This window comes from Galeopterus variegatus, unplaced genomic scaffold, assembly GCF_000696425.1.
Source record: "Galeopterus variegatus unplaced genomic scaffold, G_variegatus-3.0.2 Scaffold73, whole genome shotgun sequence".
Lineage (NCBI taxonomy): Eukaryota > Metazoa > Chordata > Mammalia > Dermoptera > Cynocephalidae > Galeopterus > Galeopterus variegatus.
Window position 1 is genome coordinate 30843 of NW_007726184.1, and position 24165 is coordinate 55007.

The window sequence follows — 24165 nt, forward strand, 5'->3', positions numbered from 1 at the left end:
GGATGGTGCTGTGCACTTTGACACTTTACATTGGGCCACACAGCCGTTATATTAAGTACACACACGATAAAGCTGTTCAAATATCCTTTATTCTTTTTACAAATGAACAATAGGTTCATGCCTATAGAAATATGAGAATCATTAAATTTTTAGTTGATTATAAGTTTAATTGTTAGATTTATAAGTTTTAAATAAAATTGTTAGAATTTTTTTTAATAATACTTAAAAGTTAAAAATATACATAAGGTTTGTTTAACACTTTGTAACCGGAATCACTGACGTCTCAATTTTGAGTCAGACATACAATTTGTGCTTGCTGGTAGTAATAAGTTTAAGGTTAATACGAGGGCAAGAAGAAAAGAAACACAATGGTGAAAAACATCAAGATCAGCGAGTCACGGAATAATCGACCACAACAGATATAATCACCAGAAATAATTGGCTGACCACCAAGTTTTACTTAACCTTGTGGATTATTAATTTTATGAGAACTGACGTAATTTTAAGAAAAGTTTCCGTTTAACTATTGGTTTAATAATTTTAAAGGTTTATGTAGTTAAAATGCCCACATTAACCCCCCCCCATGTGTGTAACAAATAAAAATGCTGTTTTCAGTCTGAAGGCTGCTTCAGCTGCTTTAGCTGCTCTGGCTGCGACAGCACTGACAGCCTGCAGAGCGAGAACATGCTTCAAAGGAACCAAGGTCTCTGCCTGTGTTTATTATTTTCGCCGACTCTTCATCCCTTTTTCAAGGGCCCCCAACTCGACTGGAGCTGGTCTCCGGCATTTTATTGTCTTTGCTATTTACTTTTTTTGTGTAGTGATAAGATAGTTTATTTGGCTTTCTCATTGTATATCTACACTACCATTTGGTTTTATTCTTTCTCATGTATTCATGATGGTAATTATCATGATTATCATTCTTTGGATTCCAGATGAATTCTCTTGAGGATTTCTTGTAGGGCCAGTCTTGTGGTGGTAAATTCCTGAAATATTTTGGTGTTTTTTGGTTTTTCTGTTTTTGAAAGACACTATTTCTCCTTCATGTCTGTAAGGTTCTGCTGAGAAATCTGCTGTTAGTCTGATGGGGATTCTCTTATTGGTGACTTGATGCTTTCTTCATGCTGTGTTCAGAATTCTCTTTGACTTTTGACAATTTGACAACAATGTGTCTTGGAAAGGACCTTTTTGGTTGAATCTGTTTGGGGATTTTTGAGCCTCTTGGATACGAAATCCATCTCTCTCCCAAAATTTGGGAAGTTTTCAGCTATTATCTCATTAGATAGGTTTCTGATGCCTTTTCTTTCTCCTCCCCTTCTGGAACACCCATAATTCTAATGTTTGCATGCTTAAGGTTGTCCCATAGATCTGGTAGGCTTTATTTTTAAAATAAAATTTCTTTAGCCCACCCAGGTTATTTCAAAAAGCCTCTCTTGGCATTCAGAAATTATTTCTTCTGCTTGCTCTAGCCTGCTGCTTAAGCTCTCAGTTGTATTTTTTATTTCAATGAATAAATGTTTCAGTTCCAAGATTTCTGCTTGGTTAATTTTCAAGATATTTATCTCTTTGTTGAATTCCTCTTTTGGATCCCAGATTGTTTTTCTCATCTCATTGTATTGTCTATCTGAGTTTTCTTGAATATCTTTGAGTTTCCTTAAGATTATTGTTTGGAATTCCTTTTCAGGCATTTCATAGATTTCCTTTGGGGCCTGACACAAGAGAGTTTCTGTATCATTTAGGGGTATCATATTTTATTTTTTTCATATTTCTAGTATCCCTACATTGATATCTCATTGAGCAGTTGCTTCTTCTAGTACTCTGAAGTAGCTTTCAAGGGGAGAGACTCCTTCCTGTAGATGTACTCTGTAGTGGACAGTCAAATAGTGTTTCAGGTTTGGTTCCAGATAGATGCAGTGTAGTCTCTCTGGGATTACTTTGACTGTATTCAACATTGGAGTTGTCTGTGAGTGCCTCCATGGCCTAGGTGCTGGGTGCTCGGCAGTTCCTTGCTAAAATTGGGATGGGTCACTGGGATCATGGGTGAGGTCTTGAGCTCTTGGGAGAAGCACTAGGGTGCTCTGCCACTCCTTAGCTGGAGTGAGTGACCCTGGGTAGGATTTCATGGGGTTAAAGATTAGGACCTTGGACTTTGATGGTGACAATAAGGTGCTCAGCAGCTCCTCAGCTAGAGTGGGCAACTTGGTACAGTCACTAGAGTGGAAAGTACTTTTTTAAAAAACGAACATTTTATCCTAGTTTCACCACAGTCAAATAATGTCTCTAACCTGAGACTTTGGAAACAGAATCAGTGAGGGATAAAAGAGGGTTAGGATACTGCAAGTGATGCTGTGTCACCCAAAATGTAGGGTTCAAATTATTCTCTATTTATATGCTGGACTTCAGAAAATGCAGGGCAATATCTGGATCCAACTACATATCAGTTTATGAGAAATAAAAGGGTTAGAGGAATATGTTAAATTACATCAACAAGCCAATTCTGGAATATAAAAAAATTCTTCAACCAAATAAATTGCAAGGAAAAGAAAAAAAGAGGAAACTAAAAGAAACTTAGAAAGAAAGAAAGAAACTTAACTAAATACAAGTGTAGATTGTTTGGATATAAATTCAAACAAGCCACATAAATTATTGGACAGCCAGGGAAATCTGAACATGAACTGAATATTTGATTATATGAAGGAATTATTAGATAGAGTTAGTTATGTTTAGAAAAAGAGTGCTTATTCTTTAAAGAGACGTAATGAAATATTCACAAATGAAATAGTATGTCTGGGATTTGCTTCAAAATAATCCAGTAGAGGGTCAGGTATAAGAAGAGGGTGGGGATATAGGTAAAGTAAGACTGGCCATGAGTTTGTAACTGCTTGAGCTGCTTGATAGATACATGGGGATTCACTGAATAATTCCTCACTACTTGGATAAATATTTGAAATTTTCCATAACAGAGTCTATTGTAAGTGGTAAAATTTTTAAATATACTTCATCAGGCAGATTATGCCTGATTAAAAACAAGGTGAGAAAATGAGAATCTTATGAAATGTATATGCCCAGAATAAGAAACCATGTTATAATAGGTATTATTATAACATATTATCAGGACTTAATTTTTAAAATACCATGGCTCTACAGCATGAATAGACAAACAGACCAATGAAACAAAACAGATACTCCAAAAAGTAGACATGTATGTATGTGTGTGTATAAATACTAATTTTTCTAAATGGGGCATTTCAAACATATAGGGAAAAAATATTTATGTCATTTTTTCTCAAAATCTCTCAATAAGTGATTATCTCAGGACAACTAAATTAAACTGTACTCTGATTAAATCTAGCCCAGCCAACTGGCTACTTTATTATTATCATCAAAGTGGGCATAGGCTATTTTAATAAAGAAGTTTGGTTGTTACTACACTTATGACAAAATGTCATGTTTACCTATGTATTTGTAAGTACTTCACATGTTATTTCAAAAGGAAAGTACTGAATTATGGGTTCCTTCCCTCAGTGCTGTGAGGCACGAGTACAAACCCAATATTTAGAAATAAGGAAGTCTTTTGAATCTTAAAAGAAAAGAAAAGCAACTAAAAACAACAAAGGCTGGTGGTGATGGTGTGGTGATAACAACCCATCATTGCTATTCAAGCACACACAGGTTTCCAACATTCAAACGCTGTTTTTTCTACAAAAAAAAAAGTGTTTCTTGACTATCTGAATATGTTTCTATGAATCACAAGAGGTTGTTGAGTTTTCCTGTTTGTGTCCCAAGTACAGCCAGCAGAGGGCATGATTTCTTAGATGAGAAAACAACACAGAGAAGACACCTGAAAACACCATTTCTGATGAATGGGTGGCTCCCAGCAGCTTAGGGTGAGGGAAGGCAAAATCTACAGGACATGGTGTCTGATGAGATGCAGGATGGAAGGGAGGTAAGGAGCAGCTCACCTGTTTCTCAGCATCACAGAGGTCTTGCTTAATCAGAAGGACCTGATTGAAATCCAAGCTCTGAGGGAAATACAGTGAGTGGAAGATCTTTTCAGTCTGTGAATTCCTGCTGGAGAACCGCATGAGGTGGATTGTCAAGGTCTGGGGCAAATGGATCAGCTTCAAGACCTAAAAAGGCAAAATCACCGTGGAGATGAAATCCTAAGGCACTTCGAATGGGTAGATTCAGAGAAATATCAGGGCTGGTGGTATGTTCTTCCCCAGAAGAGGAAGTTTGATGATATATCACAGAATTAAAGGCTCCCATTCCCTGAATCTGCTGAGCTCCTCCAAGAATAATGCAACATTTGGCTGTGACACCATTGCACCATCTCCCACGGAAGTCACGAGCAGCCCCAGGGGCTGGGGGAACTACGGAGTCTGCTCTAGGGAACTAGTCTCACCATGAGGGGAAACTCTGCCCACTGCTCTTGTTTCTAAAAGGCTCTGTCCCCTCTCAATGATGTGATCTGAGAAGCCACATCCACAGCTCTGGAAATCAGGAACCCCAGGATCCCAGATACTAGCCTGACCCAGTTTCCCTCCCTTAATCACCATGAGGTACCCTCAGGAACCATGTGATGACTCGATCAGGAAATCCACTAGGGGCAATCCCGGACTAGTGAAGTATCTGATTTTAGGGAGTGAGTACCTGTTTCACACAGGTCTTCTTCCCACAGTTCTCACAGAAGAGCTTGGTTTTGCTTGATAACTCCCTGGGCTGGAAGAAACAGTTCAGGGCATCCTCCTGTCCCACCCAGGAGAACAAGGAAAAAAGCAAGGTTGGTATTTCCAATCCAGAGTACAGCCTCCTTTAAACCTTTCTTCTGGTCCTCTCCATGCCCCACTTAATGTCTGGCCCACTGTGATACACTTGGCAGTATCTCAAAAAGTACCTACTGACTGGAAAAACAAAATTGGGAGGGGCGCTGGTTAAGGGAGCAGTGAGAGGATAGTAGAATGAGAAGGAAAAAAATATGTTTTTGCCAGATCAAAAGATAAATTGACCAGAGCCATGCAAATTAAATAGAAAGTGATTTTTTTTAAAAGCCAAGGGTGGATAAAAGCAGCAAGGGGGAATTGGAAATATTGGATTGTGTGGAAATACCACATTCACAAGAGAAATCCCTCACCAGTGTTTTCAGGGGCTTTGAGTCCATATCAAAAAGAGAAAGGGGGAGGGTTAGCATGCTACTGTTTCTGCTGCTTTCCACAGTACAGTCAAGGCAAACCAAGGTCTCCTGCATCCGGATTGTGTACAGAGCCTGCAGCCTCTCCACCTGCCAGAGAGAAGAGGGGAAAGGTAAGATGGACACAAAGCCAAAATCAGGTCATGCCAATTTCCAGAAGCTGGAGCCACCAAACAGAAGCTCCAGAAATGGTAGCCACTAATGCTCTTTGCCCTCTCCATAAAGGTGCAAAATAACAATGGTAATAATGTTATGGAACTGTGATAAACTTTTTTTTTTTTCCTTTTGTCTTTTTTCGTGACCGGCAACGGATTACAACCCTCAGTGTCGCGCCCGTACCAGACCGGGACCGGCAACAGGATCATTAACCCTCGGTGTCGCGCCCGTACCGGACCGGGACCGGCAATGGGATCGCAACGAGATCGCAACCCTCGCTGTTGCTCCTGCACCTCACTCAGCCAGTGAGCGGCCGGTCTGTATGTGGGATCCGAACCCTCGGCGGGAGCGCCGCCATGCTCCCAAGCGGCGCACTGTAGCAGTGCGCCACCGGGCCGGCCCGTGATAAACTTTTTTATGCGGATTAACTCTTTTATTCCTCTCTACAAATTACATGAACAATAGCTAAATTAGTTAAATGAGCAGCATCTTATACTTCTGAGCTCTCTAGTTCTAGGTTCTTACCAAGTCCACATCAGTAATTTGGTCCTTAATTAGGTTCCAGACTGTGAGGTAAAGCTGAGCAGCATCATGCTGGACAAACACTGGCCAAAGAGAAAAGAAACAGCCCAATGTCAATGGAGACAAGCTGCATGTCCGTGTGCCCTAACTACCTAGATGCACATGAACACCCATCACTTTGTCTGTTCCTAGCCTTCCCCCTTCCCGAAAAGGCTAAGTTCTAAGGCTAAGGCGCTACATATTAGGTGTTCCATAAATGAAAAACAAGCTTGGTATTGATTTTTTTTTCAGGACTCTTAAAATTTAAGCTCTAATCCCATTGCATGACACAAGTTTCCTGTCCTCTTACTTATCACCCACCCCTGCTGGCCTCCACTGGGGGACCCAAAAAGATCGAGCCTATACTCAATAGTGGATTCTCTCCTACGTCTGTACTAAGCCAATACTCTTTAAACGGGAGTCTTATGGGCATTAATTTCTCTTCCCTTTTATGTATTTTCTTTATTCACACTCCTAAAAATTGAGCAGTTTTCCAATACTCATGTAGGACCAAGCTCTTCCCCAAAGGTGTCTATGAAAACAAGAAGGGAAAAGACGATCTGAGTGTCAGATGATGCTGGTTAACTGGGGGTAAGAATTAAACAGTGAATCCTACATAGGTTATATAAATAAATGTGACACTGAAAGTGTTGTGCACAGATATAAATAACTTTTAAAATATTGTTAAAAAGAAACCTGGAAAGCAAAAGAAAATTTAAAACACATGAAGGTCTATTTTAGAAAAAGATAGATTGCCAAAATGCAGAGATATTGCAAGAAAAGGTAGATATTGTAAATGTACTAACTGTGCCATTGCAAGAAAAGGTGGATATTGTAAATGTACTAACTCTCCCATCTCGATAGCATTTTGTTTCCCTTGTAACTGTATAATTTGTACTTAAAATTTTGAGGTTTTGTTTTGGGATTGTCTTTCCTCTAAACTGTAAGCTTCATTGTGGTAAAGACCCCGTCAGCCGTGCTCCCTTGTCTACCACATGAGCACAATACCTGGCACATAACAGGTAAGCATCACATATTAGTTGAATGGATTATTTAATCCATATTCCAGGATAATGACCCCAAAACTCAAAGAAAACAGGCTAGCTGCAGGGTTGAACTGATGTTTTCCAGGAAATTATTTAAAGAAGGCTGCCTGTCACAGAGCCGATGCTGGATGTAAAAGAAATTGAATCACCTTACCATATGGAGACATTTTGCCTCCTCTGACCACACCAGAAGTAAGACTGCCCATTCAACTAAGAAATACAGGGATTTCCCAACCTATGATTCACTTCACATCTCTTTGTGCAAGGCATTACACATGCCAGAGATAGGTTCTGTCCCCAGGGAACTTATATTCTAGTGAAGGACAAGTAACCACATAATCATAATCTAAAGAAGAAAAACTTCCTAAGGTGTACAAACTGCTCTAGAAAGCTAAAGGACGGTGAGAGTACAACCAAAACGGTGGAGTGAGGGCCTCTGTAAATCTATCCTTCCATAAAGGCAGCAAAATTGCTGGTGAATATTGTCAAAATCAACTTTTTCAGAACTTGGGAAATTAATCAAAAGTTTACAACAATCTGAGGAATGTTTATTCAAGAAAAACTGCTAAACTTAAGTCATAAGATAGGGTTTGTGGCTTTTTAAACTTGGCCTGTCCCCATTCTCTCCCCAGCTCTAAGCAGCCTTACAAACCAGCAGTCTTGAAACCACAGAAGCTGTGAAAACTAACATTCTTGCAACTGCCAGATGGGGCAGACCAGGACAGAACCGCCTCAAAAAGTCCTTTCCTTGGAACATTTTCATAATTTGACCTGTCTCACAGCTACATGGAAAAGCCCCATTCTCAGGGCATTGTCATTGGGGCCTGGTCATTGTTTGGCCTGACTCAGAGCTCACTTGGCAAGAAAACCCGTATACCCAGGGTACTTGTGTAAAACAACCAGTGATGACTGTTTAACACTGCAGTTACCTGAGGCTACAATACCAGTTGGGCACACAAGAACCCAATCAAAAACTTAAAAGAAAGATCTGGGAAATAAGATGTCCATAGGGGACTTTGAAAAGCACTGAAATATTCCTGGGAAACTAGAAGGCCATTTCATGCCCATATAAGACCTGAGAAAGCCCCAATCTCTCACTTCTTGCTGATCTTGAGGCCATATACAAGAAAGAAATGAAGGCTCACACAGAGTCCTAAACTGCCTGCACTGTAAAGGTGTGCCCTAACAGACACAGAGAGCGCCCCAGCGAAGACTGCAAGACTTATTGGTTTAAGCCATTGTAGTGGATTGAATTATGTCCCCCACAAAACTCACTAAAGCTTGAATTCTGTTCCTCCAGTTTTGTGTATTAGAAACTTGGCCCCCACTGTGATTAAGAGGGTGGGAAATCCTATTATGGTCATTGAAAGGTGGAGCCCTGAAGAGGTGATTGGATCGTAAGATCGTGCAGTCATGAATGGATTAAAAATGGTGGTCAGGGACGTGGTTCTTAGGGCTTTAAAAGAAGAGGAGATTCTGTCTCTGCTCTCTCTGCTCCACCATTTTAGCAATGTGATACTCTGCCATCACTGTCACCACCACCAAGACGCTCACCAGAAATGTTCCCTAGACTTTGGATGTCCAGCCTCAGAAGCTATAAGCAATAAATTTCATTTTCTTATAAATCACCGAGTCCCGTGTTATTTTATTATAAGCAACAGAAATGGACTAATACAGGCATTTATGGAAATCTCTGATCAATTATTAGGTGACCACTAAACAGAGACTTCAGTGGCCACACACTTCAGGGGATAAAGACTTTACAGAATTAGTTCAGGAAATTCACTAAACAAACAGCAACAACAAAAAGAACAATAAAACAGCAATAACAAAGCCTGGGGTGGGGGGGGGTCTCATGTCCAGTGTTGCTACATTATATTATCTCAAATGTTCTTTTTTCAACCAAAAATTCAAGACATACAATGAAGCAGAAAAATATGGCTGACACACAGGGAAAAAAGTCAATCAGTAGAATCTATCACTGAGAAGACCCACATGTTGGCCATATTAGACAAAATCTTTAGAATGGCAATTATTGTATTTTCAAAAACCTAAGGGAAACCATATTAAAAGAATCAAAAGAGGGCAAGCCCATGGCGCACTCGGGAGAGTGCGGCACTGGGAGCACAGCAGCGCTCCCGCCGCGGGGTTCGGATCCTATATAGGGATGACCGGTGCGCTCACAGCGCTCACTGGCTGAGCGCGGTGCGGCCGGTCTCAAAAAGGGCAAAAAAAAAAAAAAGAATCAAAAGAGGGCAAGCCCATGGCCCACTCGGGAGAGTGCGGCACTGGGAGCACAGCAGCGCTCCCGCCGCGGGGGTCGGATCCTATATAGGGATGACCGGTGCGCTCACAGCGCTCACTGGCTGAGCGCGGTGCGGCCGGTCTCAAAAAGGGCAAAAAAAAAAAAAAGAATCAAAAGAAAGTATGAAAATAATGTCTCACCAAATAGAGAATATCAACAAAGAGAAAAAAATTATTTTAAAAAGGGCCAAATAGAAATTCTTGAGTTGAGTACAATAACTGAGTTGAAAAATTCACTAGATTAGGACAAGGACAGATTTGAGCTGGCAGAAGAAATAATCAGTGAATTTGAAGATAGGTCAACTGAGATTATCCAGTCTGAAAGAGAAAAGAAAAAATGAACATAGTGCCCAGGTAGTTTCACGAGTGAATGCTACCAAATTTATGGGAGAAATTATACCAATTCTCTACAATCTCTTCCAGATCAAGCAGAGAGAATCCTCCCTAACTCATTCAATGAGGCCGGCATTACCCTACTGCCAAAACCACACAAAAACATTACAATAGAAAACTAGAAACCAGTATCTGTCATGAACAATACTGAAATCCTCAACAAATTATTAGAAAATCAAATCCAACTATGAAGAATTATAAGAATTATAGAAAGTGACATAAGCAAGATGGTGGAATAGAAGTCTGCTGATGTTCCCGCCTCCCATAGACGCGCTGGAAAAACGTCTACACACAGATCAATTCCCTCTGAAGGAAATCCAGAAACTAGGTGAGCAGCACCTACACATGGTAAACTGAGAAAATATCCACATCAAAATGAGCTGGAAAAGCTGGGACACACACCCCACCCTGAATGCAGTCCTACAATCAGCAAAGAATCCCCAACTCTCAGATTCTCCCTGAGGAGTGAAGGGTTTGGGCCACACACAGAATGGTACAACGTTTACAATTCCCACCTGAGGGTTTGGCCCCTAAATCACCTAGCTCTTGGAGTGGACAGGGATCAGCAGTCATGAATCCCCTGTGACCATAGAAAGCAAAGAAGTAGTTTTAAAAGGGTGTGTGAGAACTTCCAGTGGCTATCTCCTTGTGCTCAGCACAGAAAAGTCAAAAAACATCAGGTTCTCAGATTCTCCCTGAAAGTGATTTGCAGGCCTAATTTCCCAGCTGTGCCATGAGAGTCAGCTTCTAACTAGCCTGCATCTGGGAATTGACAGACCAGGCAATCAGCAGTCCTCTGAAGACCTGAGTGAATGTGTGAGCACTTTCCACAGTTCCTCAAGCTAACCTGTATGTCTTTGAGAGCAGGAAAGAGCCAACATTTGCTAGGCCCCTGGCAGAGACAAAGAGCAATGCAATGGGTTAAAAGAGTGTGCAGTCTGAACAAGAGTGCAGACATTTGTCACAGATCCTCTCTCCAGCTTAGTGCAGAGCAAGTGGGTGATAAGCTCTAGCTCTCAGCTCCTTTCTGGGGATAGAATAAACTGAAACACACATATAACACCCCAAAATCTTCAGCTGTATCGCAACGGACTGGCTCCTATCTCACCTGTCTCAGGGCACTGACAGGACTTGGCACATCCCAGTCTCCTAAGGGCCACTAAGAACAAAGATGGCACTTTGGACAAATACAAGATTTTAGAGGCACCCAGAAACTCTGGCAGGACTTATTTATTGGAAGGTTCACCTACATGAGGTCAGTCTGACAAGACTGAGATGTCTATCTAATGTGCAGAAAACAACAGAGAATCAGGAAAGTGAAAAACCAGAGAAACATGTTTCCAACAAAAGAACAAGATAAATATCCAGAAACCAACCCTAATGAAATGGAGGTAAGTGATTCACCCAACAGAAAATTTAAAATAATACTCATAAAGATGTTCACCAAAGCCAGAAGATGTTCATTTTAGCCACATTGCTAAAATGGTGGAGCAGAAAGAGCAGAGACAGAATCTCCTCTTCTTTTCAAGCCCTAAGAACCACGTCCCTGACCACCATGAATGAACAAAGTGAGAATTTCTTTTTTTTTTTTTTTTTTTGTCTTTTTCCGTGTCCGGCAATGGATCGCAACCCTCAGTGTCACCCCTGTACCGGACCGAGACCGGCAACGGGATCGCAACACTCGGCGCTGCTCCCGCGCCTCGCTCAGCCAGTGAGCGGGAACCGGTCTGTATGTGGGATCCAAACCCTCGGGCGGGAGAGCCGCCGTGCTTCCCAAGCGGCGCACTATCCAGTGCGCCACCGGGCCGGCCCGAGAATTTCAATAGAGACAAATAATATTTGAAAGTACTGAACATAAGTCATAGAGCTGAAGAATACACTAACTGAAAGAAAATTTCAATACAGTGCCACAACAACAAACTAGATCAAGCAGAAGAAAAGATCAGTGAACTAGAAGACAGGTCACTGGATCAGGGGAGCAAAAAGACAAACGAATGAAAAAGATGAATAGCTTAAGAGACTTATCAGACAACATCAAGCAGAGGAATACAGTCACATGTCACTGAACAATGGGTATACATGCTGAGAAATACATTATTAGGCAATTTTGTTGTGCAAACATCATAGAACATACTACACACCTAGGCTATATGGTATAGCCATTATAATCTTATAGGACCACTCATATCTGTGGTCATCATTTACCGAAATGTTATATGGCACATGACTGTATTCACATTAACAAAGTACCAGAAGAAGAAGAGAGAAAATACAGAAAGCTCATTCAAAGAAATAATGACTAAAAACTTCCCAACCCTAGGGAAGAAAAAAGAAATCCAGATCCAGGAAGACCAAATGACACCAGTAAGACTAATCTAAATAGACCCATACCAATACACAATATATCAATTGTCAAAAGTTTAAGGATAAAGAGAGAATTCTAAAAGCAGCAAGAGAAACAACTTGTTATGTACAAGGGAACCTCCATAAACACATAAGCATATTTTTCAGCAGAAACTTTGCAGGCCAGAAGGCAGAAGAATATATTCAAAGTGCTGAAGAAAAAAACTGTCAACCAAGAATACTATACCTGGAAAAATGAAGAGGAGACAAAGACTTTCTCAGACAAATAAAAGCTGAGTGAGTTTATCATCGCTAGACCTGACTTACAAGGAATACTTAGAATGAATTACAAGAAATACTGAAGAAAGGGATTTCTTCAAGGTAAAACAAAAAAATGCTAAACTGTAACACAAGAGCATAAGAAAGTATGAAACTCATTGGTAAAGATAAATATATACAGAAAAAGAAAATATTGTACTACTATAATGATGGTGAATAGATAGCTATTAATTCTAATATAAAAGATTAAAGTTTCAAAAACAACTCTAATTAAATTATCTTAATGTATATATAATATAAATAGATTTTAAATGTGACATCAATAGCATATAATATGGATAGGAAAAGTGGAGAGTTCTTGAAGAATAGAGTTGTTATCAGCACAAAATAGACTGTTATATTTTATGTAAGCTGCTTGCTAAACACAAAGAAATACCTCTAGAAGCTACACAAAACAAAAAAGAGAAAGGAATCAAAACTTACCAATACAAAAAAAATAGTTAAACACAAAAGAAGACATCAAGAAAGAAAAAAAGAGACAAAAGAACTATAAGATAAATAGCACATAGTTGTATTAGTCTGTTTCTATTAGTTATTACTAAATACATGGAACCAGGTATTTTTATTTTATTTTATTTTTTTAATCAATATACAATGTAGTTGATTTTCGTGTCTGTATTGTGTTGCTCTAACAGAAATACCTGAGACTAGGTAACTTATAAAGAACAGAGGTTTATTAGGCTTACGATTCTGGGGCAGTTGCATCTGGCACAGGCCTCAGGCTGCTTCTACTCATGGCGGAAAGAGGCAGGTAGCAGGTGGGTACAAGCAGATCACAGGGCAAGAGGATGCAAGAGAGAGAGGAAGCAAGAGAGAGGAGGTGCCAGGGTCCTATAAACTACCAGCTCTCACAGGAAGTAATAGAGCGAGAACTCACTCATTACTCCCCTCACCTAGGGAGAGCATTAATCCATTCATGAGGGATCTGCCCCCATGACTCAAACGGCTTCCAGGACTGCCACATTGGGGATCAAATTTCCACATGAGTTTTGGAGGGGACAACAAATCCAAACTCCATCAGTGTCCCTTTACCATTTCCTCCCTCCCCCCTCCCTCTCCCCTCCCTCTCCCCTCTCCCACGGAACTGGGTATTTTATAAAGAAAATGAAATTTATTTACTTACTATTTGTGAGACTGGGAAGTTCAAAGTCCAAGGAACACATATGGTGGTGTCGACAGTGACTCATTGGTCTCACAATGCAAGATGATGGAAGAGAACAGAGAGAGAGGAAGACAGACTCTCCTCTTCTTTTAAAGCCCTAAGAACCATGCCCCTGACCACCATTTTTAATCCATTCACTACTGCATGATCTTGCAATCCAATCACAACTTCACATTCCATCTTTCAATTACCATAATAGGATCTTCCAGCCTCTTAACAGTCACAGTTTGGGCTAAGTTTCTAATACATAAAACTTGGGGGACACAATTCAAGCTTCAATGACTTTTGCGGAGACATAATTCAGTCCACTAAAACAGTACACAAAAATGTAATAGTAAATCCTTTCTTGTGAATAACTACTTTAAATGTAAATGGACTAAACCCCCCAATATAAAGATGAGTGGCTGACTAAGAAAAAAAAAAGCTAGATTCAACTGTAGGTTGCCTATAAGAAACTCACTTTATATTCAAGGACATATATAGGCTGAAAGTGAAAGGATAAAAAATGTATTACCTGCAAATGGCAACCAAAAAAAAGAGTGGTTATACCTATATCAGAAAAAGTATTCTTATGTCAATAACTGTCTCTAGTGACAGAGAAGGTTATTACATAATAATAAAAGGGTCAATCCAACAGGAAGATATAACAATTGTAAACATATCTGCAAACAACTACAGAACACCTAAGTATATAAAGCAAATATTGAGAGATCTAAAAGGATAATGTGACAGCAATAAAATAATGCTAGGATTCTTCAGTACCCCACTTTCAATAATAGATAGAACATCCACATAGAAAATCAATAGAGAAATACTGGACATGAACAACACTATAGACCAAATGGACCTAACAGACATAAACAGAACTTTCCACCCAAAAGAGAATACACATTTTTCTCATGTGCATGTGGAACATTCTCCAAGATAGATCTTAAGTCAGCTCATTAAAAAAAACTCTTAAAGATTTTTTTTCAAAATCATACCAAATATCTTTTCCAACCATAATGAAATAAAACTAAAAATCAATAACAGCAAAAAAAAAAAAAAAGGAATAATCTCACAAATACATGGAAACTAAATGACACGCTCATGAACAACCACAGGGTCAAAAAAGGAAATGAAAAGGGTATTTTAAAATATCTTGAAATGAACAAAAATGAAAACACACTTACCTAAACTTATGGGATGCAATGAGAGCTGTACTAAGAGAGAATTTTATAGTGATGAATGCCTAAATTAAAAAGATGTCAATTATACCACATGACTTTACACATCAATGAAATAGAAAAAGAACAAACTAAATTTAAGGTTAGCAAAAGGAAGGAAATAACAAAGATTAGAACAGAGGTAACTGAAATAGAGCGTAGAAAAACTTTTTTAAATCAACGGAATTGAGTTTTTTTGAAAAATACACAAAATTGACAAATCCTTAGCTAGACTAAGAAAAAAAGAGAATACTCAAACAAATAGAAGCAGAAATGAAAGAAAAGCATTACAATACATGCCTCAGAGATAAAAAGGCTCTTCCAGTCAGTGGCCTAAGGTAATCTATGAAAGTGGTTCACTATTCACTTAACCCGGAAAACCCCACAAAATCATGCAAATCAACAGGTTCAAATCTTTGTGTTCATTTTAAGAACATCATGAAACCTCCCAGGCCATCAAGGTTATGCATATCTGTAAAGACACTGAGTACCTGAAAGATGTCACCTTACAGAAGCAATGTGTACCCTTCAGGCATTATAATGGTGAAGGTGGTAGGTGTGCCCACGCCAAACAATGGGTTGGACACAGGATTGGTGGTCCAAAAAGAGTGCTGAATTTTTGCTGCACATTTTAAAAAATGCAGAGAATAATGCTGAACTTAAGGGTTTAGATGTAGATTCTCTGGTCTTTGAGCATATCTAGATAAACAAAAAAACCCAAGATGTGCCACCATAATTACAGAGCTCATGGTTGGATTAACCCATACATGAGCTCCCCTGCCACATCGAGATGATCCTTACTGAAAAGGAACAGATTGTTCCTAAACCAGAAGAGAACACTGCACAGAAGAAAAAGATCCCAGAAGAAACTGAAGGAACTAAAACATATGGCTTAAGAATAAATTCAGCCTAATATAAATGCAAATAAAAGTTAAAAAAAGAAAAAAAAACCATAAGACATTACCATAAAGAATTATACACCAAAAAATCAGTAACCTAGAGGAAATGATAAAAACCCAGAAGCATACAACCTATCAAGAATGAATCAAGAAGAAATATAAAGCCTGAAGAAACCAAAAATGAATAAGGAATTAAAGAAGTAATCAAAAACCTCTCAACGTAAATCCAAAATCCAGTGAGTTATTTTGTGGATATTGACAAACTGATTCTAAAATTAATATTGAGAGGAAAATCCCCAGAATAGTCAACATAATATTGAAGGAGAAGGGCAAAGTCTAAGGACCTCCACAACTACAAGACTTACTGCAAAGCTACAATAATAATATAATGTTGTGTTGACAAAAGAACAACTAGATCAATAGAATAGAGATCCAGAAATAGAATAGAATAGTATTAATAGAATCAACTGATCTTTGACAAAAAAGCAAAGGCATTACAATGGAGCAAAGATAATCTTTTCAACAAATGGTGCAAGAACAATTGGACATCCACATGCAAAAATTTGAATATAGACACAGACCTTATATCCTTTACAAATTTATTTTTAATCTGAGAAACAATCTCAACTTCACAAAATTTAGCTCAAAATGGATAATAGATCTAAATGTAAAATGCAAAACTATAAAACTCCTAGAAGACAACATAGAGGATAATTTAGATGACCTTGTAGATAAACACCAAAGGTATAATCCATTAAGAAAATTAATTAGGAAGGGCTGGGGATACTCGGGGCACTAAACCTCACTGGCCCCTTGCTTTTTTCCTGGGTGAGGAGAACTGGTGGCCAGAGGTTCACCATGTCTATCCTCAAGGTCCATGCCAGAGAGATCTTTGACTCTCGTGGGAATCCCACAGTTGAGGTTGATCTTCACACCTCAAAAGGTCTCTTCAGAGCTGCTGTGCCCACTGGTGCCTCAACTGGTTTCTGTGAGGCCCTCAAGCTCCAGGACAATGAGACTCACTATATGGGGAAGGGTGTCTCAAAGGCTGTTGAGCACATCAATAAAACTACTGCACCTGCCCTGGTTAGCAAGGAACTGAACGACCTGGAGCAGGAGAAGATCAACAGGGTGATGATCGAGATGGATGGAACGGAAAATAAATCTAAGTTTGATGCAAATGCCACTCTGGGGGTGTCCCTTGCTGTCTGTAAAGCCGACACCATAGAGAAGTTGGTGCCCCTGCCCCCGTACTGCCACATCACCAACTTGGCTGGCAACTCTGAAGTCATCCTGCCAGTCCTGGCTTTCAATGTGATTAACGGTGGCTCTCATACTGGCAACAAGCTGGCCATGCAGGAGTTCGTGATCCTCCCCGTCGGCGCAGTGAGCTTCAAGGAAGCCATGCGCATTCAAGTGGACGTGTACCACAACCTGAAGAACATCATCTAGGAGAAATACCACAAAGATGCCACCAATGTGGGGGACGAAGGCCGGTTTCCTCCTAAAATCCTGGAGAATAAAGCAGCCCTGGAGCTGCTGAAGAACGCAATCGGGAAAGCTGGCTACACTGTCATGACCTGGACTTCAAGTCTCCCGGTGACACCAGCAGGTACATCACACCCGACCAGCTGGCCGACCTGTACAAGTCCTTCATCAAGGACTACCCAGTAGTGTCTATCGAAGACACCTTTCACTAGGATGACTGGGATGCTTAGAATAAGTTCACAGCTAGTGCAGGAATCCAGGTGGTGGGGTATGATCTCACAGCGACCAATCCAAAGCAGATTGCCAAGGCCGTGGACCAGAAATCATGCAACTGCCTCCGGCTCAAAGTGAACCAGACCGGCTCCAGGACCGAGTCCCTACAGGCATCCAAGCTGGCTCAGTCCAATGGCTGGGGCATAATGATGTCTCATCGCTCTGGGGAGACTGAAGATACCTTCATTGCCAACCTGGTGCGGGGGCTCTTCACTGGCCAGATTAAGACTGGTGCACCTTGCCAATCTGAGCACTTGACCATGTACAACCAGTTCCTCAGGATTGAAGAGGAATTGGGCAGCAAGGCTAAATGTGCCAGCAGGAACTTCAAAAACCCCTTGGCAAAATAAGCAGTGGGCCAGCAAGCCTGAGCCCCTAGTTGGCTGTTAGACCCCACGCCGGAGTCAGCGAGGAAAGCTCAAGACCCCCAAACAAGACCTGCTGGGGCCTCTGGTAGTTTGCTCACCTCTCCCACCCCTTGAGCATTCTCACTGCTTCCCTAGCGCTTCTGCAGAAGCCAAGCTTCGCCATCTGTAGCCTCCTGGAAACGCAAGCTCTACAATCATGTGATTGGGCCCAAATCATTGTTCATCTCATACTTGCTTCCCACCAAGTGTCTGGAGCCATGTGTACCCTCTAGTATAATCTCCAAGGTGGATACAGGCAAGATCCCCAGTGGTTTCGTGTGCAAACTAAAAAGCCTCATTGACCCATGAGAAAAAAAAAAAATAGAAAGAAAATTAATTAGCTGAACTTTATCAAAATTTAAAACTTCTCCTCTAAGCAAGAGACTGTCTAGAAAATGACAAGACAAGCCACAGACTGGGAAAAAATATTTCCAAAACATGTATCTGAAAGGGAATATTACCCATAATGTACAAAGTTTTAAATTCAACAATAAGAAAATGAACAACCCAAGGAAAAGAGAAAAACATATGCAGAGCAAGATGATGGAGTAGTTCTTTCCAGTGATGTCCCCCTGCAGAAATATCAACAACTATCAACATACAAATCACCTTCACAAGAGCTAAAGGAAACCTGAACACGCAAGAGACAAGTAAAACCATGGTAAGACCATGAGGGGATTGGGTCTCTGGGACCACAATGCCCCTTTCTCCAAGCCATTATAGTACCACATGTGGACAGTTCCCCTGGGCTCATAGTTTCTACACTTAAAAAAAAGTGATTTAGAGGCAGACATCAAGCTTCCCAACCATTCTGGGTCCCTCCATAGGAGACTTATTCCGGCCTCAGCCCACAGGAAGCACCACAAGAACTGTGGGGCTGAACCACAAAGAGAGGGGTGCAGCTAGCAGCACCCAGGGCTCAGCTCTCGGCAGTGTCTCTACATCCTTGCCAGAGATGCCACATGAGACTGTGTGTGGGCATTATGCTGCAGGAAACATGGTCTACAGATCCTCTGGACTTGAGGGCCTGGCTGGAACTCCCACAGGCCTGGGTACCCCCTGCGGATCTCCTGAAAGCCCATCCAGGATGGACACTGCATCAGCAGCAGAGACACTGCCAGACTCAAATTTAACCTGGGCCTGGAGCGCCCTCTAGTGCTGAAACAAAATACAACAATCAGTATATGCTCAGAATTTCTAAACAAGACCATGGAAATACAATGGTCACAAACAAACCAGACTGCAAAGAATAGAATAAATACTCAATTCATCAACTCACAGACAGATATGTGCATCTACAAGAAAAAAGAACCGACTAGCAAAGATGGCCTCACCCAATGAACAAAACAAGGTGCCAGCAACTGATCCTAAAGACATACATAGACGAATGATCTGGCGGACAAAGAATTCAAATTAGCTGGTTTAAGAAAACTCAGTGAACTTCAAGAAAACACAGAAAAACAATTCAGAAATTTATGAAAGAAATTTAACAGAGAGACTGGAATTTTTTAAAAATCAAACAAATCCTAGAGCTGAAAGTACAATAAACTAAATGAAAAATGCAATGCAGAGCATCAACGGCAGAACTGATCAAGCAGAAGAAAGAATCATGAGCTGAAGATAGGCTATTTTAAAATACATGTCTGAGGAGAAAAAAGAAAGAATGAGAAGGAATAAAGAAAACTTACAGGACCTATGAAACACCATCATAAAATTAAATCTATGGCATTCCAGAGGGACTAAATAAAGACAAAGGTGTAGAAAGCTTATTCAAAGAAGCAATAACCAAAGAGTTTCCAAACTTGGAGAAAGACATAAACATCAAAAATCTCAAATCATGTTCAACCTAAAAAAGACAACCCCAAGATATATTATAATCAAACTCTCAAAGTCTTGCATACAAAAAAGAGGTCTGGAAAACAGGGAAAAAAGAAGTAAATAACACATAAAGGTATTCCAATAGACTTGGCAGCAGACTTCTCTGCAATCCTACAGGCCAGGAGAGAATAGATGATATATTCAAAGTGCTGGGGGGAAAAAACTGCCAACCAAGAATACTATGCCCATCAAAGCTATCCTTCAGAAGTGAAGGAGAGATAAAGACATTCTAGACAAACACTGAGGGAAGCTGCTGCAACCAGACCAGCCTTAGAAGAAAAGCTAAAAGAAGGTCTTCATACTGAAAAAAAGAGAATATAATGAGCAATGTGAAACCACCTAAAGTTATCAAACACACATGTAAGTATCCCAACAAATCTAGAATAGTCTAGCATGGTAAGTGTGGGATGGAAACCACCTGTATTCTTAGTAGAAAAATTAACAGATATACAAAAACAATAACTATAATATATGGAGGGATAAGCATATAAAATGTAAATTTTGAAAACAAATACGCACAATATGGGGGAATAATGGAGTTGAAGAGTAGAATAAGTTTGTGATCAAAATTAAGTGGTTATCAGTTCAAAACGAACTTTTAGAAGTTGTTCTTTGTAAACCTCGTGATAACCACAAAGCAAAAACCTTTAATAAATAGTCAAAAAATAAAAAGCAAGGAATCAAAACAAACTGATAGAAAAAAATCACTTAACCAAAAAGGAAGACGCCAAGAGAAGAATTAAAAAACAAATGTTCTAAAAATGACTAGAAAACAAGTAACAAAATGACTGTACCAAGTTATTATGTATAAATTAAAAATGAATGTATGTAGACTAAATTCTCCAATTAAAAGACATACAGTGGCTGAATGAATACAAAACAAAAAAAAAAAAAAGGAGACCCACAATATGCTGCCTAAAAAAGACTCACTTCACTTGTAAGGAAACACACAGACTAAAAGTAAATGAATGGAAAAAGATATTCCATGCAAATGAAATCAAAAGAAAGAAAGCAGTACCTATATTTATACCAGATAAAATACACTTCGATTCAAAAACTATAAAAGAGACAAACAAGGCAATTATATAGTGACAAAGGGGTTAATACACCAAAAGGATAAAATAATCATAAATGTATATGCACCTAACATCAGAGAACCTAAAAATATAAAGCAAACATTAACAGATCTAAAGAGACAGATAGATTACAGTCCAATAATAGTAGACGACTTTACCCACCCAACTTTCAGCAATGGACAGATAATTCAGACAAAAAAAATCAACAAAGAAACATCAGTTTTAAACTGCACTCTAGACCAAATAGACCTAACAGACATTTATAGAACATTCCGTGCAACAGCTACAGAATACACAATCTTCTCAATTGCACATGATAAATTCTCCAAGACAAATCATATGTTATGCCACAAAACAAATTTCAAATTCAAAAACATCAAAATCATATAAAGTATCTTCTGACCATAATGAAATAAAACTAGAAATCAATGTAAAAAAAATCAAAGATTGTACAAATACTCAACAATTAAAGAATATGCTTCTAAACAACTAATGGGTCAATAAAGAAATTAAAAGATAATTGAGCATATTTCTTGAGACAAATAAAAATTGAAACATGACATATCATAACCTATGGGATACAATAAAAGCAGACCTTAGAGGGAATTTTATAACAATAAATGCCTACATCAAAGAAAATATCTCAAATTAACACCTAATGATGTATTTCAAGGAACTAAAAAATATAAATAGAAAAACAAACTAAACCCAAAATTAATAGAAGGAAAGAAATAATAATAAATCAAAGCAGACAAAAATAGAGATGAAAAATAATACAAATGATCAATAAAATGAAGAGTTGATTTTTTTGAAAAGATAAATGAAATTCACAAACATTTAGCCAGACTTTAAAAAAAAGAGAAAAGACTCAAATAAAATCAGAGACAAAAATGGATGCATACAACTGAGACCGCAGAAATACAAAGGATCAGAAAAAACTACTATGAGCAATTACATACCAACAAATTGGAAAGCCTAGAAGAAACAGATAAATCCTGAACACATACAACATACCAAGATGAAATCAAGAAGAAAAAAAAACTGAACAGACCAATAATGAGCAATGAGGTTAAAGCAATACTAAAAAGTCTCCCATGAAAGAAAAGTCCAAGCATGATGGCTTCACTACTGAATTCTGCAAAACATTTTAGGAAGTACTTATACCAATTCATCACAACAATTCCAAAAAACTGAAAAAGAGGAAACTCTTCCAAACTCATTCCAAGAGGCCAGTATTAATTACTCTGATTCTAAAACCAGACAAGGAAACAAAAATAAAAAGCTGCAGGCCAACATCCTCGGTGAACATAGATGCAAAAACCCTCAACAGAATACTAGCAATCAGAATACAACAATACTTTAAAGAGATCATTCACCATAGTCAAGAAGGATTAATACCAAGGATGCAAGGATGGCGTAACATATGCAAATCAACAAATGTAATACATCACAAAACAGAATAATGGTTAAAAAAAAACACATGATCATTTAAATATATGCAGAAAAGCATCTGACAAAATTCAGCAACCTTTATGATAACTCTCAACAAATTAGGTACAGAAGCAACAGACATCAATCTAATAAAAGTCATATATGACAAACCCATAGCTAACATCATACTGATTAAGGAAAGGTTAAAAGCTTTTTCTCTGATATCAGAAAAAAGACAAGGATGCCCATTTTCACCACTACTGTTCAACATAGTACTGGAAGTCCTACCCAGAGCAATTAGGGAAGAGAAAGAAATAAAAGGCATCCAAATTGGAAAGGAGGAACCCAAACTTTCTCTATTTGCAGATGAAATACTCTTATATAGAGAAATACCTAAAGACTCCACAAAAAAACTATTGGACCTAATAAATGAATACAGTAAATTCACATGATACAATATCAACATACAAAAATTAGTAGCATTTCTATACCCTGATAAATTAGTCAGTTTCTGTTGCTTATAACCTGGAACGGGGTAATTTGTAAAGAAATAATATTTCTTGCTTAAAGTTTCAGAGGCTGAGAGGTCCAAAGTCCAGGGAACACATCTGGTAAGAGCCTCGTGGATGGGTAATGACTCTTCACAACAAAGCTGGGTGTTATATGGTGAGAACGGCAGAGCAGACAGAGAGCTAACTCTTCACTCCTTCTCCTTTTAAAGCCTCAGAACCAAGCCCATGACCACCATTAAACCACCAGTGGATTTTTCCATTTACTTGGGCATGGTCTTCACAATCTACTCACCTCTTCAAGGCCCCACCCTTCAACATAATAGGATTTCCCACCCTTGACAGTTACAGTGGGGATTAAGCTTCACTGAGTTTGGAGGGGGGGAATTCACTCCACTGCACCTGATAGCAAACCATCTGAAAAATAATTGTAAGAGCAATCCCACTTATAACAGCTACAAAAAAAATACCTGGGAATAAATTTAACCAAGAGGGTGAAAGATCTCTACAACATAAAGTACCAAACACTGATGAAAAAAATCAAAGAGGATAGAAATAAATGGAAAGATCTCTCGTGTTCATGTATAGGAAGAATTAACATTGTTAAAACATCCATATTACCCAAAACAACCTATGGCTTTGATGCAACTCCTACCACAATTGCAAAGTCATTCCTCACAGAAATAGAAAAAATAAATTCTAATATTCATATGGAATAACAAAAGACCTTGAAGAGCCAAAGCAATCCTGAGCAAAAAAAAAACAAAGATGGAGCCATCACACTACCTGACTTCAAAATATACCACAAAGCTATAGTAACCAAAACTGCATAGTATTTGCACAAAAACAGATACATAGACCAATGAAACAGAAGAGAGAACACATAAATAAATCCATGCTTTTACAGCAAATTGATTTTCAACAAAAGTTCCAAGAGTACACAATGGGGAAAGGACATTCTTTTCAATAAACAGTGCTGAGAAAACTGGATATTCACATGCAAAGGAATGAAACTAGACTCCTATCTCTCACCATATACAAAAATCAACTCGAAATGGAAAAGACTTAAATATAAGACCTGAAACTACAAAACTACTAGAAGAAAACATCAGGGAACCTCTACATGACATTGGCCTGGACAAGGATATTTCAGACAAGACCCCAAAAGCACAAGCAACAAAAGCAAAAATAAACAAATGGGATTACATCAAACTAAAAAGCTTCTGCACAGCAAATGAAACAATCAACAGAGTCAAAAGACAACCTACAGAATGGGAGAAAATACTTGCAAGTTATACATCTATAAGGGTTAATACCCAGACTTCATAAGGAACTCAAACAACTCAGTAGCAAAACAAAAGTAAGACAAAATAAATAATTCAATTTTAAAAATGGACAAAGGACCTGAATAAACATTTCTCTAAAGAAGACATACAAATGGTCACTGAGTATATTTAAAAATGCTCAACATCACTAACCATGAGAGAAATGCAAATGAAAACTA

At 38.9% G+C, this 24165-nt stretch overlaps 1 protein-coding gene and 2 pseudogenes across 1 annotated transcript in view; 2 read left to right on the forward strand and 1 right to left on the reverse strand.

Annotated features, from left to right (window-relative positions):
* USP18 (ubiquitin specific peptidase 18) overlaps positions 1-24165 on the reverse strand; it is a 45521-nt gene that overhangs the window by 4809 nt on the left and 16547 nt on the right. Inside the window, exons 4-7 of the mRNA XM_008578122.1 lie at positions 5873-5952; positions 5135-5281; positions 4654-4749; positions 3963-4130 (exon numbers count right to left, since the gene is read on the reverse strand). Of these exons, the coding sequence (XP_008576344.1) occupies positions 3963-4130; positions 4654-4749; positions 5135-5281; positions 5873-5952 (491 nt within the window). The remainder of the gene's footprint in view (positions 1-3962; positions 4131-4653; positions 4750-5134; positions 5282-5872; positions 5953-24165) is intronic.
* LOC103594973 lies at positions 15046-15596 on the forward strand (annotated as a pseudogene).
* On the forward strand, positions 16458-17710 carry LOC103594830 (annotated as a pseudogene).